At 49.8% G+C, this 11,627-nt stretch overlaps 1 protein-coding gene across 1 annotated transcript; it reads right to left on the reverse strand.

Annotated features, from left to right (window-relative positions):
- Positions 1-172: 172 nt before the first annotated feature.
- LOC115670134 (uncharacterized) lies at positions 173-2,721 on the reverse strand. Its single transcript, XM_056320153.1, is given in 2 exon segments — positions 173-1,964; positions 1,966-2,721. Coding segments are annotated over 2 exon segments (2,079 nt in total). The 5' UTR covers positions 2,547-2,721; the 3' UTR covers positions 173-466.
- Positions 2,722-11,627: the final 8,906 nt, after the last annotated feature.

Raw genomic sequence — 11,627 nt, forward strand, 5'->3', positions numbered from 1 at the left:
TTTCATTCAAATAGCTGTCCTGGACAGGATGAAAAGCTGATACAAAAGAAGTCATTTCCAGCAGTAGTATTCAGGGACACTGTATACGAATTTCCTATTGCAAAAAGCATTAACATGATTGATGCCTCCAAGAATTCCAGATCAAACGACTCATGAAGATAGATTCGCATAATAAAGCGAAAACTAAAAGCAGTTTACACATAAAAAATAATTCAAGCTCAGCAGTTATGTTTACTGCAATTATCATCCGGTAAGTTACAATATATCAAGAACAACTGAAGGTTGCTATCAAAAAAAAAAAAAAAGAACAGTTGAGTCTCAAATTAAGATGGAAGCTCAAACTAAATGTTCTAAGAAAACTAAACCACTGGCTGCTGACCTCTCAAATTTGCTGTCACGCTGAAATACAAGTGTTTGTATTGCTTCCGTTCTTTTTTACATGTCTGTCCTGCTTCTCCCAGTATCATCAAAACTGCTTTCTTTTATTCCTAAAGATCCTATCGCGTTTATTCCAGACATAAAGGAAAGCAAACACAGCCCCCGCAGAAATTGACATCGAACCCCACGGAAGAGGTGGATCCTTAAAGCAAACAAGAGATGCCTCAAGTTCTTGTGATGCATGATAAACGAGTGAGTGGACGCCATAAAGATCGTGATCGGAGGACCTCAAGTAGTACAAAGCCATCTCGAAATCAAAATGCGACAATGCAGAAACAGCTTTGTCCAGCTTGTACTTGAACAAATTCCATCTTTGTATGAATTCGGCATGTCGATTAAATTTAAGAAGATTTCTGTCCCCGCCATGCGACATTATGGATTCAAGAACATCGATAGCACTAGTTATGCTGTAATTCAAAGATGTTAGGAGGACATTTCTCCGTGCTGCATCCTTTTGGACGAACGACAAAGACGAGATCTCCGAGAATGGCCCGAATGGTGTCTGCCCAACACTCCAAGTATAGTCCACCAGAGTGTTATTATGCCTCGAGCTCCATAACAGATGGGTAGGTGAAACTCCCCACATGCTCTGCAAGATAGAACCGACTAGAGGCCGCTCGAGATCCCTCGTCTGAGCAAAAACATGACGGCCATTGCAACTGTAATCACTCACCGTCTGTGTAATCTTCGTCCTCACTGCGATCACCATATCCTTAAAAGAAACAGATTGATGATACCGGTCAAGCAACAAGAGAGTGTTTATTTCCAAATCAAACACATAGACAGGAAGCACCCTGCCAAAATCCTCCTCAGGGAACCCTGCCAACCTCCTAAACTCGTCAGCCGAATCAGTCAATATCTGATGCAAACGCTTTGAGTCCAGGTACTCATTCACGATCAGAGTATAATTATCAAACAAGAACCTGGAAGTGTACGAATTCGTAGCTCTTGAAATCGCGAACGAACAAATCGGACAGTCCTTATAGTTCACCGAATACTCCTTAAAGCTCAAAGACTGATCACCCAGCAACAACCCGCCATCATTCACCTCATCCCTGAACACCCTCTCAATATTCTTCCAGTCCAAACCACTCGAATCCCTACTCTCCGAGCTATAAACATGTATAAACTGAACAATCAAGGAGTTCTCGAAAGGGACCGGAATTTGCAGAGAAGGCACAACGAGTACCTGGTATGCGCTCCAGACCAGAGATGCCAAGTCCGCGTGGAGCGCCTTGTGCGACTTGGGCCGACCGTGCAGCGCCGCGAGGGGATGGAACTCGCCCCGCGGCAAGACCCCGTCGCCGGACAACGCGGGCCCATAATCGACCGGCCCCGCCGCCAAATCGATCCAGACGTACCTCTCCCTCCCGGTCCAAATGCTGCCCAGGCATTTCGTGAACCCCGGGGAAGACTCCCCCGGCGTGTAGCCGTACGCGTACGGCTTCTCCTGCGTGCCAAGGTCGAGGAAATAGACATAGACCCCCTCGACGGGCTTCTCCCTCTCGAAATCTTGCCGGACTGCCGTCGACGGCGGCGTGCGGGATCGAGAGGAGCGGGGAGCGGAGGGAGGAGGGGGACTTGGCGATCTCGGCGCGGAGGGCGTCGGAGAGGGAGGAGGAGAGGGAGGAAGGGGCATGGGAGACGTCGAGGTGGAGGGAGTGGCGGAGAGAGAGGCGGTGGGAGGGGCGGCCGCCGCCGGAGGGGGAGAAGGGGGCGATGACGTGGAAGTGGCCGGAGGGGAGTGAGGCGGAGAGGAAGGAGGAGAGGAGGGAGGAGGAGTCGGGAGGGAAGGAGGGGCCGACGAGGCGGACGTGGACGGGGACGGCGAGGGAGAGGGCGGAGAGGGCGTCGACGAGGCGGCTCAGGTGCCGGGGTTGCTGGCCGCCGCCGCCGGGGTAGGGCTGGACAGAGAGGGAGGACTTGAGGGACGAAGGGAGGGCGAGGAAGGAGTCGTTGGCGGCCTGCGGGTCGCGGCGGTACTGGTCGCTCAGGAAGGTGTCGAGGCCGACGATCGGGGCGACGGAGGTCGCGGCGGCGGCGGCGGCGGCGGAGGAGATCGCGAGGAGCAGGAAGAGCCCTAGGGCCGCCGTGGCTCCGGGGGCCATCGGGAGGAGGACGAGGCGGCGGCGGCGGCGGCGGAGGAGTGGCTGTGCCTGTGAGTGAGTGCTGTCAGCGTGGGGAGATCGACGGCGGCGATCGGAGTGAAATGAGAGGAAGCTGGCGGACCCAGTTCTTCGTTTGGTCCGTCGCAGGGAGGGCGAGAAAACGGAGGTCAATGCCTCTTTTAAGCGCTTAAAGCCCAACCCAACCAAAGGGGGTCCAATTCAAGTCAAGGACTTGCACAAAAGTGCCATGAAAGTCATTTTTAGGATTGTTACCCTAGTGTTATTTGGCATGGCATCCTAAATAGAATGACCCTACATGAAATGTACATTCATCTGATTGCCGGAGAAGTTATATCGTATCGAATCGATCCGTCTTTTACGCGATTCATCTTGAAACATGTATCGGGTGGCAAGGTTTCAGAATAGATCTCTCCATTCGCCAAATATGGAATTTCTCGATATGCTACCGAATTTATCCTGGCTCGTATGATGTGTCCGAAATTCCTCATCCTATATTCTTAGAGAAATGGTGATTATAATTCAGTACGGAGTAATCAGACTACCGGTGTATCACCAATGGAGGAAAGAGTAAAAAGAGAGTGGCATTAATGGAATCTCTACCACATATAGATTGTAGCCACCATGATTTTTGGACTCTAATAGATATATATACACACACATATATGTACGGGCCGATAAAATACCCTCATCCCTCCTCCCTTTGTATTTGTTGAAGTGGCACTAGCTAGATGTTATATCAATTTCGCGTGTCAATATTTGCCTTGTAAACATTTAGAAGCCGCGGAATGATCAAAGCTATTAAATGTCAGACAATGGAAGGTCTTGATTAAACAATTTAAACTATTTAAAGAGCTCGATAACACACGAGAAAAAGTTAGAAACTGCTTTTCCATGAGCTCTTATTACTATCAATGTAGAACCAGTAGAGATTCGATATGATTGCATCACGATAAGGAATCGTCTTAAATGGGGAATGCAACTATCGAGATTGCCGCCAATGAGATGAAGCAAGCTCGGGAGGTGGGTAGAAGGGAAGGAGTGGCTTGAGTCTACTCAGTAGCACTTTTGTAATTGTATGATCGTTTCTTGAAACACCTGCTTATCCCACATATGCTTTCGGAGACCCCTACTGAATCAATCACTTAGTTATGATTGCAGTCGACAAGGGAGAGGCTTTCCTATATTCTCCGTTACTTGTATGGATAAGGCCTATCTTATAGATTGAATATGCGTAAAAAGTAAAAGTTAGAAAACTCAAAATGCACTTAGCCAACGAAGAATCCAAGTCTTTGGTGATAACTAGTCATAGCCACGGGCCGATTTTGGCTCGGAACCGGCCCGGTCAAACCCGGGACCGGCCCGTTGACCGGGCCCGCGGTTCGAAACCGGCCCGGAATCGGCGGTTCCGGGCCCGGTTCCAAAAAAAAAAAAATTATTGCTGCCGTGTGTGGTGAGAAAATCATTTTAGACTTTTTAGTCCCCCCTCTCTCTCGCTCTCTCTCTCTCTCTCTCTCTCTCTCTCTCTCTCTCTCTCTCTCTCTCTCTCTCACGTGCTCTGCATCTTCTTCTTCTCCTTCTCCTTCTCCTTCTCCTTCTTCTTCTTCTCCTCCGCTCGCGGCTCGCCCCTGTTTTCCCAGATCTAACCCCCGCTGCCGTCGCCGCCGTCGCCCCCACCCATGGCCGCAGCCGCCGACGCCGACGCCGACGCCGACGCCGACGCCGACGCCGCCTCCTCCTTCCCCCTCGCTACCCTGCGCCTCCTCCCCTTTTCTCCTCCGCCCGCCCCCCGTCTCCCCAGATCTAGCCCCCGCCGCCGCCGCCGCCCCCTACGGGCCGCACTGCCGACGCCGACGCCCTCCTCCTCCTCCCTCCTCCCGACCCGGAGAAGGAGGACCCCCCGCTCCTCCTCCCCGTCCCCGTCCCCGTCCCCCTCCCCCTCCCGGCCCCCTCTTTCTCCCCCTCGCCGCCGCCCCCGTCTCCCGCTTCGTCTCCTCGCCGCCTTGAACGCCCCCTCCGCCACCGTGGCCAAGGCGGCGAAGCCCGAGCGACGAGCGACGACCGACGAAGGACCAGGCCTGCAATTTTTATTTTATAATTATTTTATTAATTTTTAAATAAGGAACCGGTCGGAACCGGAACCGGCCTGGAACCGCCGGTTCCGGGCGGTTCCGGTTCCGGTTCATACATGGCCACGAACCGGAACCGCCGATTCCGAACCGGAACCGCCGATTCCGAACCGGAACCGGCGGTTCCTGAACCGTGGCCATGACTAGTGATAACAATAACAACTACAAAGAATCAACTCCGACCTTGGGCCTGGTTAGACCCAATCAATGGCATTAGACATCATTTCAAGACCAACTACTAGAATCCACGAAGAGCCCACTTGTAAAGATGGGCTTCACTCATTGATGCAAAATGTCTCCCTCCAAAGGCCCATTTCATCTCTTCCTCGATCTTCCTTTCTTTCATTCTTCCTTTTTTCCCTCTTAAAGACTTACTCCACAATATTTACTCTTTTCCTAGCCCAAAAAAAAAAGGGAAAATTCCAATTTAGGGTCTAGTGGGGCCATTTTTCTAAATGGGGTCTAAAGTGAACTTTAGTGCAAATTAGGCACCCAAAGTCCCCAAAAAGTGTCAAATAAGGTTAAGGTCGCCGCCGACCAAAATACACCGTCTACGGCGATCCCGCAGACTGTTCCGAGCAGTGTTTTTATATATTTTTTTTTCCTTTTTTCTGTTTTTTTTCTTTTCCTTTTCCTCTTTTTTTTTTCTCCTTTCCCTTCGCCGGCCATTGCCGTGGCCTGGCGGGAGGTCGCCGGGCCTCAGCGGAGGCGGCCCCGGCCGCGAGGGCGACCCAGGGCCGCCTTGCCGGCGTCGGGCGAGGCCGCCCTCGCCCGGGCTAGGCGGGCGAGGCGACCGTCGCCGCGTGGTCTGCAAGAGCATCCTCGCCGGACCTCGGTGAGGTCGCCATGCCCGCCGAGCCCGGGCGAGGCGGCCTCGCCCGACGCTGGCTGAGCCGGCGACCCAGGGGTCGGGCGAGGGTCGCCTCGCCCGAGCGCATCCCTCGCCGGATCGGTGAGGGTCGCCCATGCTCACGCTAGCCCACAGGGCGAGGCGAGTACTCGCCGATTTCGCCGCGTGAGGGCGACCCTGAGGTCTGGCGAGGGTCGCTCGCCAGTGGCGAGGCAAGAGGCCGCCTCGCCGGGCTGGGCGGCGAGGCGACCTTCGCCAAATCCGGCGAGGGATGCTTCGCCGGATTGGCGAGGTGGTCGCCTCGCCGTCGGCGCCTGAGCGAGGCGGCCCTTGCTCACCGCCGGCGAGTGGCGACCCCTCGCCCGACCACTCCCGGGTCGCCGGCCGGGCGAGGGTCGCCCTCACCCGCCCCACCCCAGCGAGAGGCGGCCCGCCTCTACGCCGGTGAGGGCGGCCCTCGACGGCCAGGGCCGCCTCCGCCTGAGGCCAGCGACCTCCGCCGGCCCCGACAATGGCCGGCGGAGGGAAATGAGAAAAAAATAAGAGGAAAAGGAAAAGAAAAAAATAGAAAAAAGGAAAAAAAATACTGTTCCGTTTGCCGGAACAGTCGCGGGATCGCCGGCCGGCGGGTATTTTGGCCGGCCGGCGACCCAGACCCTTATTTGATACTTTTTGGGGACTTTGGGTATCAATTTGGCACTAAGTCCACTTGGGACCCCATTTTGAGAAAATGGCCCCACTTTGGACCTCAAATTGGAATTTTCCCAAAAAAAAAACAAAATGTTCAATTTTTCGTCCATGTAATTTCACGCATTTTCTAATCAAATTTATGTCATTGTGACGGTCGCATTAGCTGAATATGGTCGGATTTGGTCTCTTAGGGACATGATTAGAAATTCGTTGAAAATCAAAGGACTTGATTAGATAAATTGAAAGTATGGAGACTTGATTCAAGAATTCATGAAGATACAGGGATGGAAAGCATAATTTCTCTCAAAAGAATAATATAATTTGCAGCTCTATGGGCCAAAAAAGAAGAAGAAGAAAATATCCGACTCTTCCACGTCGGGATGAAAAGAGTTGTCGAAACATATTAATGTGCACGGTAAGTCTAATACTATCTATTCTTCTTCTTTTTTGTCGAAAACACGACAATTTATTCAAAGCGAGTTGATGCATACCAGAACGGTTCAAATTCAATTAACATGATTTTCTCAAAGTTAATTGAATTTGACCTGGTTCGCATCAACGCATTAGTGTTCATGAATTCGCCGTCCTTGTTGAAACGAGAAGATGGGCAGGTTCATATATTTGTCATGATTGTGGTACGATGATTTCCAATCTCCTAAAACCTTTCACATTAATCATGTGGCATCAATGATATGATAGAACCTTAAAGAGGTCGAAGCTAGAGATCTTCTCGAGAATCTGTGCGAGGAGGGTGAGAATGGGGTCAGCCATGGTGGCTGAAGCGTGAGATTTTGTCATTCTCTTCCTCCAAAGCACCGCGTGTGATGATGATCCATAGTTAATCCCCGCAAAACGATAAGGGACAACTTTTCATTAATTTTGGGATTTCTAGGCTTCATTGATTGCTTGCATTCATGCATGTACGCGCACCCCATTCAACATGGTACTCATTTTTCTTTGAAAAAGAAAATTGAAAGCTTTTTGTTTGGGACTCTGAAAAACGGATCTCCAAATCGCGGCAGTATAAAAGAATTTAAAGGATTTACGATCAGCGTATATTCGTACGAACGTGGATTATAAGATTTGTTGGCATCTTCGTTCAACTGTCAAGACTGATTTGCATTATAAAAATCACTCACGTTTTCATTCTTTTGTCGCACCTCATTCATGCATCATGCATTATACACCACCAAAAGCTTTTGTTTTTCATAAGCTTGGAGTATCTCCATTCATCTGAGTTTTATGACATGCACATAAGTGGTCAAGGGTCAATGCATTGCTTAAAAATAGAAAAATGGCAATAAGCCCAGTCCAGGGCCATCTAAAAAGCCCGAACCAACCAAATCCGACCAAACCGAAAGTTTCAGGTTGGTTCTTGTCCGGTTCGGGTAATGACTTAAAATCCGGTTATTGTTATGGTTTCGATTTTGTTCGGGTCACAAACTCGAAGGACTCGAATCAAACCGAAACATGTAAGTTTTTCAAACCCTAATTGTCCCGCCGGATTGTCATCGCTCTCCTTTGTGATTGAAGCCCTGGCCCCATCGATCTTGGATCCATCTCTTTCTTGGTGTCTTTGTCCGATAGAGCCAAGTGTCTATTTGCTTTATTCAGTTCTACTCAGTTCAGTTCCGCTCACACTACTATATCTCCACCTTCTTCTCGTCAAATTTCTTTCTTTCTTGCTTTCGTTCAAACAATCCGTCTCGGAGATCGATACCTGATGGGCTAAAATTCAGGGATTATCTGTCTCATTATCCCTCCTATTTCAAAAACCAATTTTGAATTCCGCACACTCTTAGAGGCGGCATATGCAGACAGGAGTTTGGCTTCCAAATAAGCGTTTGAGCAAAGCCATTGATGAGAGCTTGAGCATGGGACTATCGGGTCGGTCTCAGAGACCCTACTTGGACTGACCTAACAATTCGGGTTATATGAGTTACGGGTCTCGACTTGAGTCGGGTGTCATGGAAAACTGACTCGAATTAGATACATCAACACCCCTGTCCACATCGATACCGAGGAGCCACTTGCACGTGCATGCCTAAGATGCTATGTTTCCTCCTCCTCCTTTCTCTTTTACGCAACCCGAACCAAAATATGAGCCGAAAAAACACACGGAAGCCCTCGAAATTGACCTCGAACGGGTATCTCGAGTGACATTTCGTTAGGTCCACCGCCGATGCAAAAGAAATTTTACACCCGAGCATCGTCGTATTCGCAGAACTCGAGCTCGTTACCAAATTTATCTACTAAAGTCTAGTCCTCTAGCGGTACTTGTGTAGATCGTTGTGGGTGGGGGGGGAGGGCCTCTTGAACTCCCCGTACCGTAGCCATGCCGTATGGACGACGTCGCGCTTACGAAATTAATCCATACCGTTTACTTCTTCAAATGCAGCAAACTCCAAAACCGATTGCACCCACAGTTACGTCCCCTTTTTTCCCCTGTTTCTCCATTTGTCCTTCTAGTTTTCTTCTTCTGCCATGCAGTTTGCGCACGCTCGTCCCTTCATATTTTGCCGGGTCAAGACGACACCTCACGTAATCATCGCCGCAAAAAACACCCCACCCCCCCTCCTCCTCTTCGATCGCCAACCACTCCCTTTCGAAATATGGCACCAAGGCCTAAGGATTGGGTTAGGTTCTCCATTACTAAGTTAATTGAAAGGTGTTAACAATTAGTCCTAAACTCCACCAAGTTGGGTATTATCTTAACCTTTTCTAGGTGTACTTTGCTCAACAAAAAAGAGGCCACACCACCTCGCAAGGGTCACGAGACGAAATGATGAGCACGCGTTGTATTTTCAGCGGCGGACCAGATTTGAAAACCCTGAAATGGCGTACCCTCGTCTTTAAAACTGTGTGTTCTTACGATAAAAAAAAAAAACAATTCGCCGACCACTTAGGATCTGTTTAGTAACGTTTCTGTTTCTTTGTTTTTTCTGTTCTTTTGTTCCCCGAAACAGAAAAGGAACAGAAATCCGTTTAGTAAAAAAAATCTATTTTTTTTGTTTCTGGAACAAAAAAGTGTTCCAGAAATAGATTTGGAACAGAAACGAGAAGCAAAAAAAAAAAATGCTTCTCGTTTCTGGAACAAGAAAAAAGAAACGATTTTTTTTCTAGAATTCTCCAAAAATAAGAAACAATCCATCGAACTCAATCCGCCCACCGCTACCTCTCGCCGTCCTTCGCCGCCACCTACCGCCCGCCTTCCGCCGCCACCACCCGCTGGCCAACGCTCGTCGGCCGCCTCCCGCCCGTTGGCCGCCTCTTGTCGTCGACCACTGTTCTCCGCCGCTCGACGCTTGTCGCCACCCGCCATCGACCGCTGTCCTCCACCGCTAGCCGCCGTGCTCCATTGCCCGACCCCGGCCGCCTCCCCCCGCCAACCACCCGACGCCGTCGATCACCCACCAACGGTCGCCGTCCTCCGCCGCCGCCATCTACCCACCACCGGCCGCCATCCTCCGCCGCCGCCATCCACCCACCACCGGCCGCCATCCTCCGCCGCCGGCCATTGTGCTCCACCGCCCGACGCCGGCCACCACTCGGCGCTGGCTGCCCTCGACCGCCGGCCACCTCCCGCCTCAAGCCACCTGACGCCGGTAGTCACCCACCATCGGCCGCCATCCTTCGCTACCGGCCGTCGTGCTCCATCGACCAACGATGGCCACCCTCAGCCGCCAGCCACCTCTCGCCGCCGCCCCCCGCTGCCGTCACCGCCGCCCGATGCCACCGTGCTCCGCCGCTGACCGCCGTGCTCCACTGCCTCCTACCGCCGGCCGCCATCCTCTGCCGCCGCCGACCACCGTCCTCCGCCCCCCACCGCCACCTAGGGGTGTGCAAACGGAACCGCCCGAACCGGGAACCGCTCGGACCGGACCGACACTATTTGGGCGGTTCTAAGGGGTGCCGGTCCGGTTCCCGGTTCCTAAAAGTGGAACCGGTATCCGGGCGGTCCGGTTCCCGGTTCCAAAGGGGAACCGGACCGACCGGACCGGACCGACATATTTTTTCTTCAAAAAAATTAATAAAATGTAAATTAAATCCTAAGTGAACTTTATTGACATAAATTCTTTGATAAAAATTAGTAAAATGTGAACTAAACTCTAAGTGAACTTCATTGATATAAATTCATTGATAAAAATTAGTAAAATGTGAACTAAACCCTAAGTATTTGACCAAAAAAAAACTAAATCCTAAGTGACCGGTTCTATTGGACCGGACCAGAACGGACCGACGGTCCGGTCCGGTTCCCGGTTCTAGGACCAAACGGTCCGGTCCACGGTTCCCAAAATTGGGAACCGGTTCTCCCGGTCTGGTTCCCGGTTCCACTCGGAACCGGACCGGACCGGGAACCGATCACCCCTACCGCCACCCGCCATCCTCCGCCGGTAGCCCAGAAGGGAAAAACTCGTCCATGGAATAGAAATGGATCATTCGCGTCCTAAACGCGTTTCTATTTTTTTTCTATTCCAAGAATAGAAATTTTGTGCAGTTACTAAACGCTATTTTTTGCTCAGAAACTGTTCCAAGAAATAGAAATAGAAAAAACTATTTCTGATAAAAAATTATTTCTGAGAACAGAAACGTTGCTATGCAGACCCTTATTCGTTCTTTCGGGCTACACGAAAAAGTTCATATTGTGATTTATTTTCCATGGTTTGAAGTACATTAAGAATTTAATTTACCGGACGTCAAAATAACACAAATACTAATCACGCAGCCTTTTTCTACCTACGGGTTTTTGACACTTACCATCTCTTCATGAAGGTGAGGTAATACTACTGAACTTTCTTAATACGATGAGAAGGAATGACCAAGATTGAAAAAACGACAACATAATATTTTGTATAAAGTTGTTGAATTTAAGGATGCCATTCAATCGATCTTTGAAATTTTAGTGTAAATAGTAGTAATTTTTTTAAAAATTTGTAATTGCTAGGTGATGCAGTTAACTAAATGTTGAGGCGATTAGAACATCAAATCTTTGCGAGTCGGGGTCGTGCATGCTTCGATGTAGTCGGATGAGTTTTTAAGAGATGCTTTTGAGTATGACACCAGTTGGCTGCTCACCTATGTCGATGACTCGAATCGAACTAGTTTGAAACGATTCGAGCTCTTTCAATTTGTTCGAAGTCTAGGAATTTTGCTAGCATAATAGTTTTTGGGCCGCTGTGAAAGTAACGACATATTGTGAGTCGTAAATTTTTGAAAGAAGGAACCCGACAACAATATTTAATTATTTTTTTTGTTTTTTTGTGGCCAAGAATAAACTAATAATCTCGCGGTGGATTAAGTACAGTCATATGAGCATTTTTCTTTCAATAGTGATGTTTCAACTAATTTTGGCACGAGAAAGTAAATAGATTTTACCAGTCCTATCAAAAGTAG

The sequence above is a fragment of the Syzygium oleosum genome, unplaced genomic scaffold (genome assembly GCF_021117445.2).
Source record: "Syzygium oleosum isolate NSW1041296 unplaced genomic scaffold, Sole_v2.1 Sole_v2.19, whole genome shotgun sequence".
NCBI lineage: Eukaryota > Viridiplantae > Streptophyta > Magnoliopsida > Myrtales > Myrtaceae > Syzygium > Syzygium oleosum.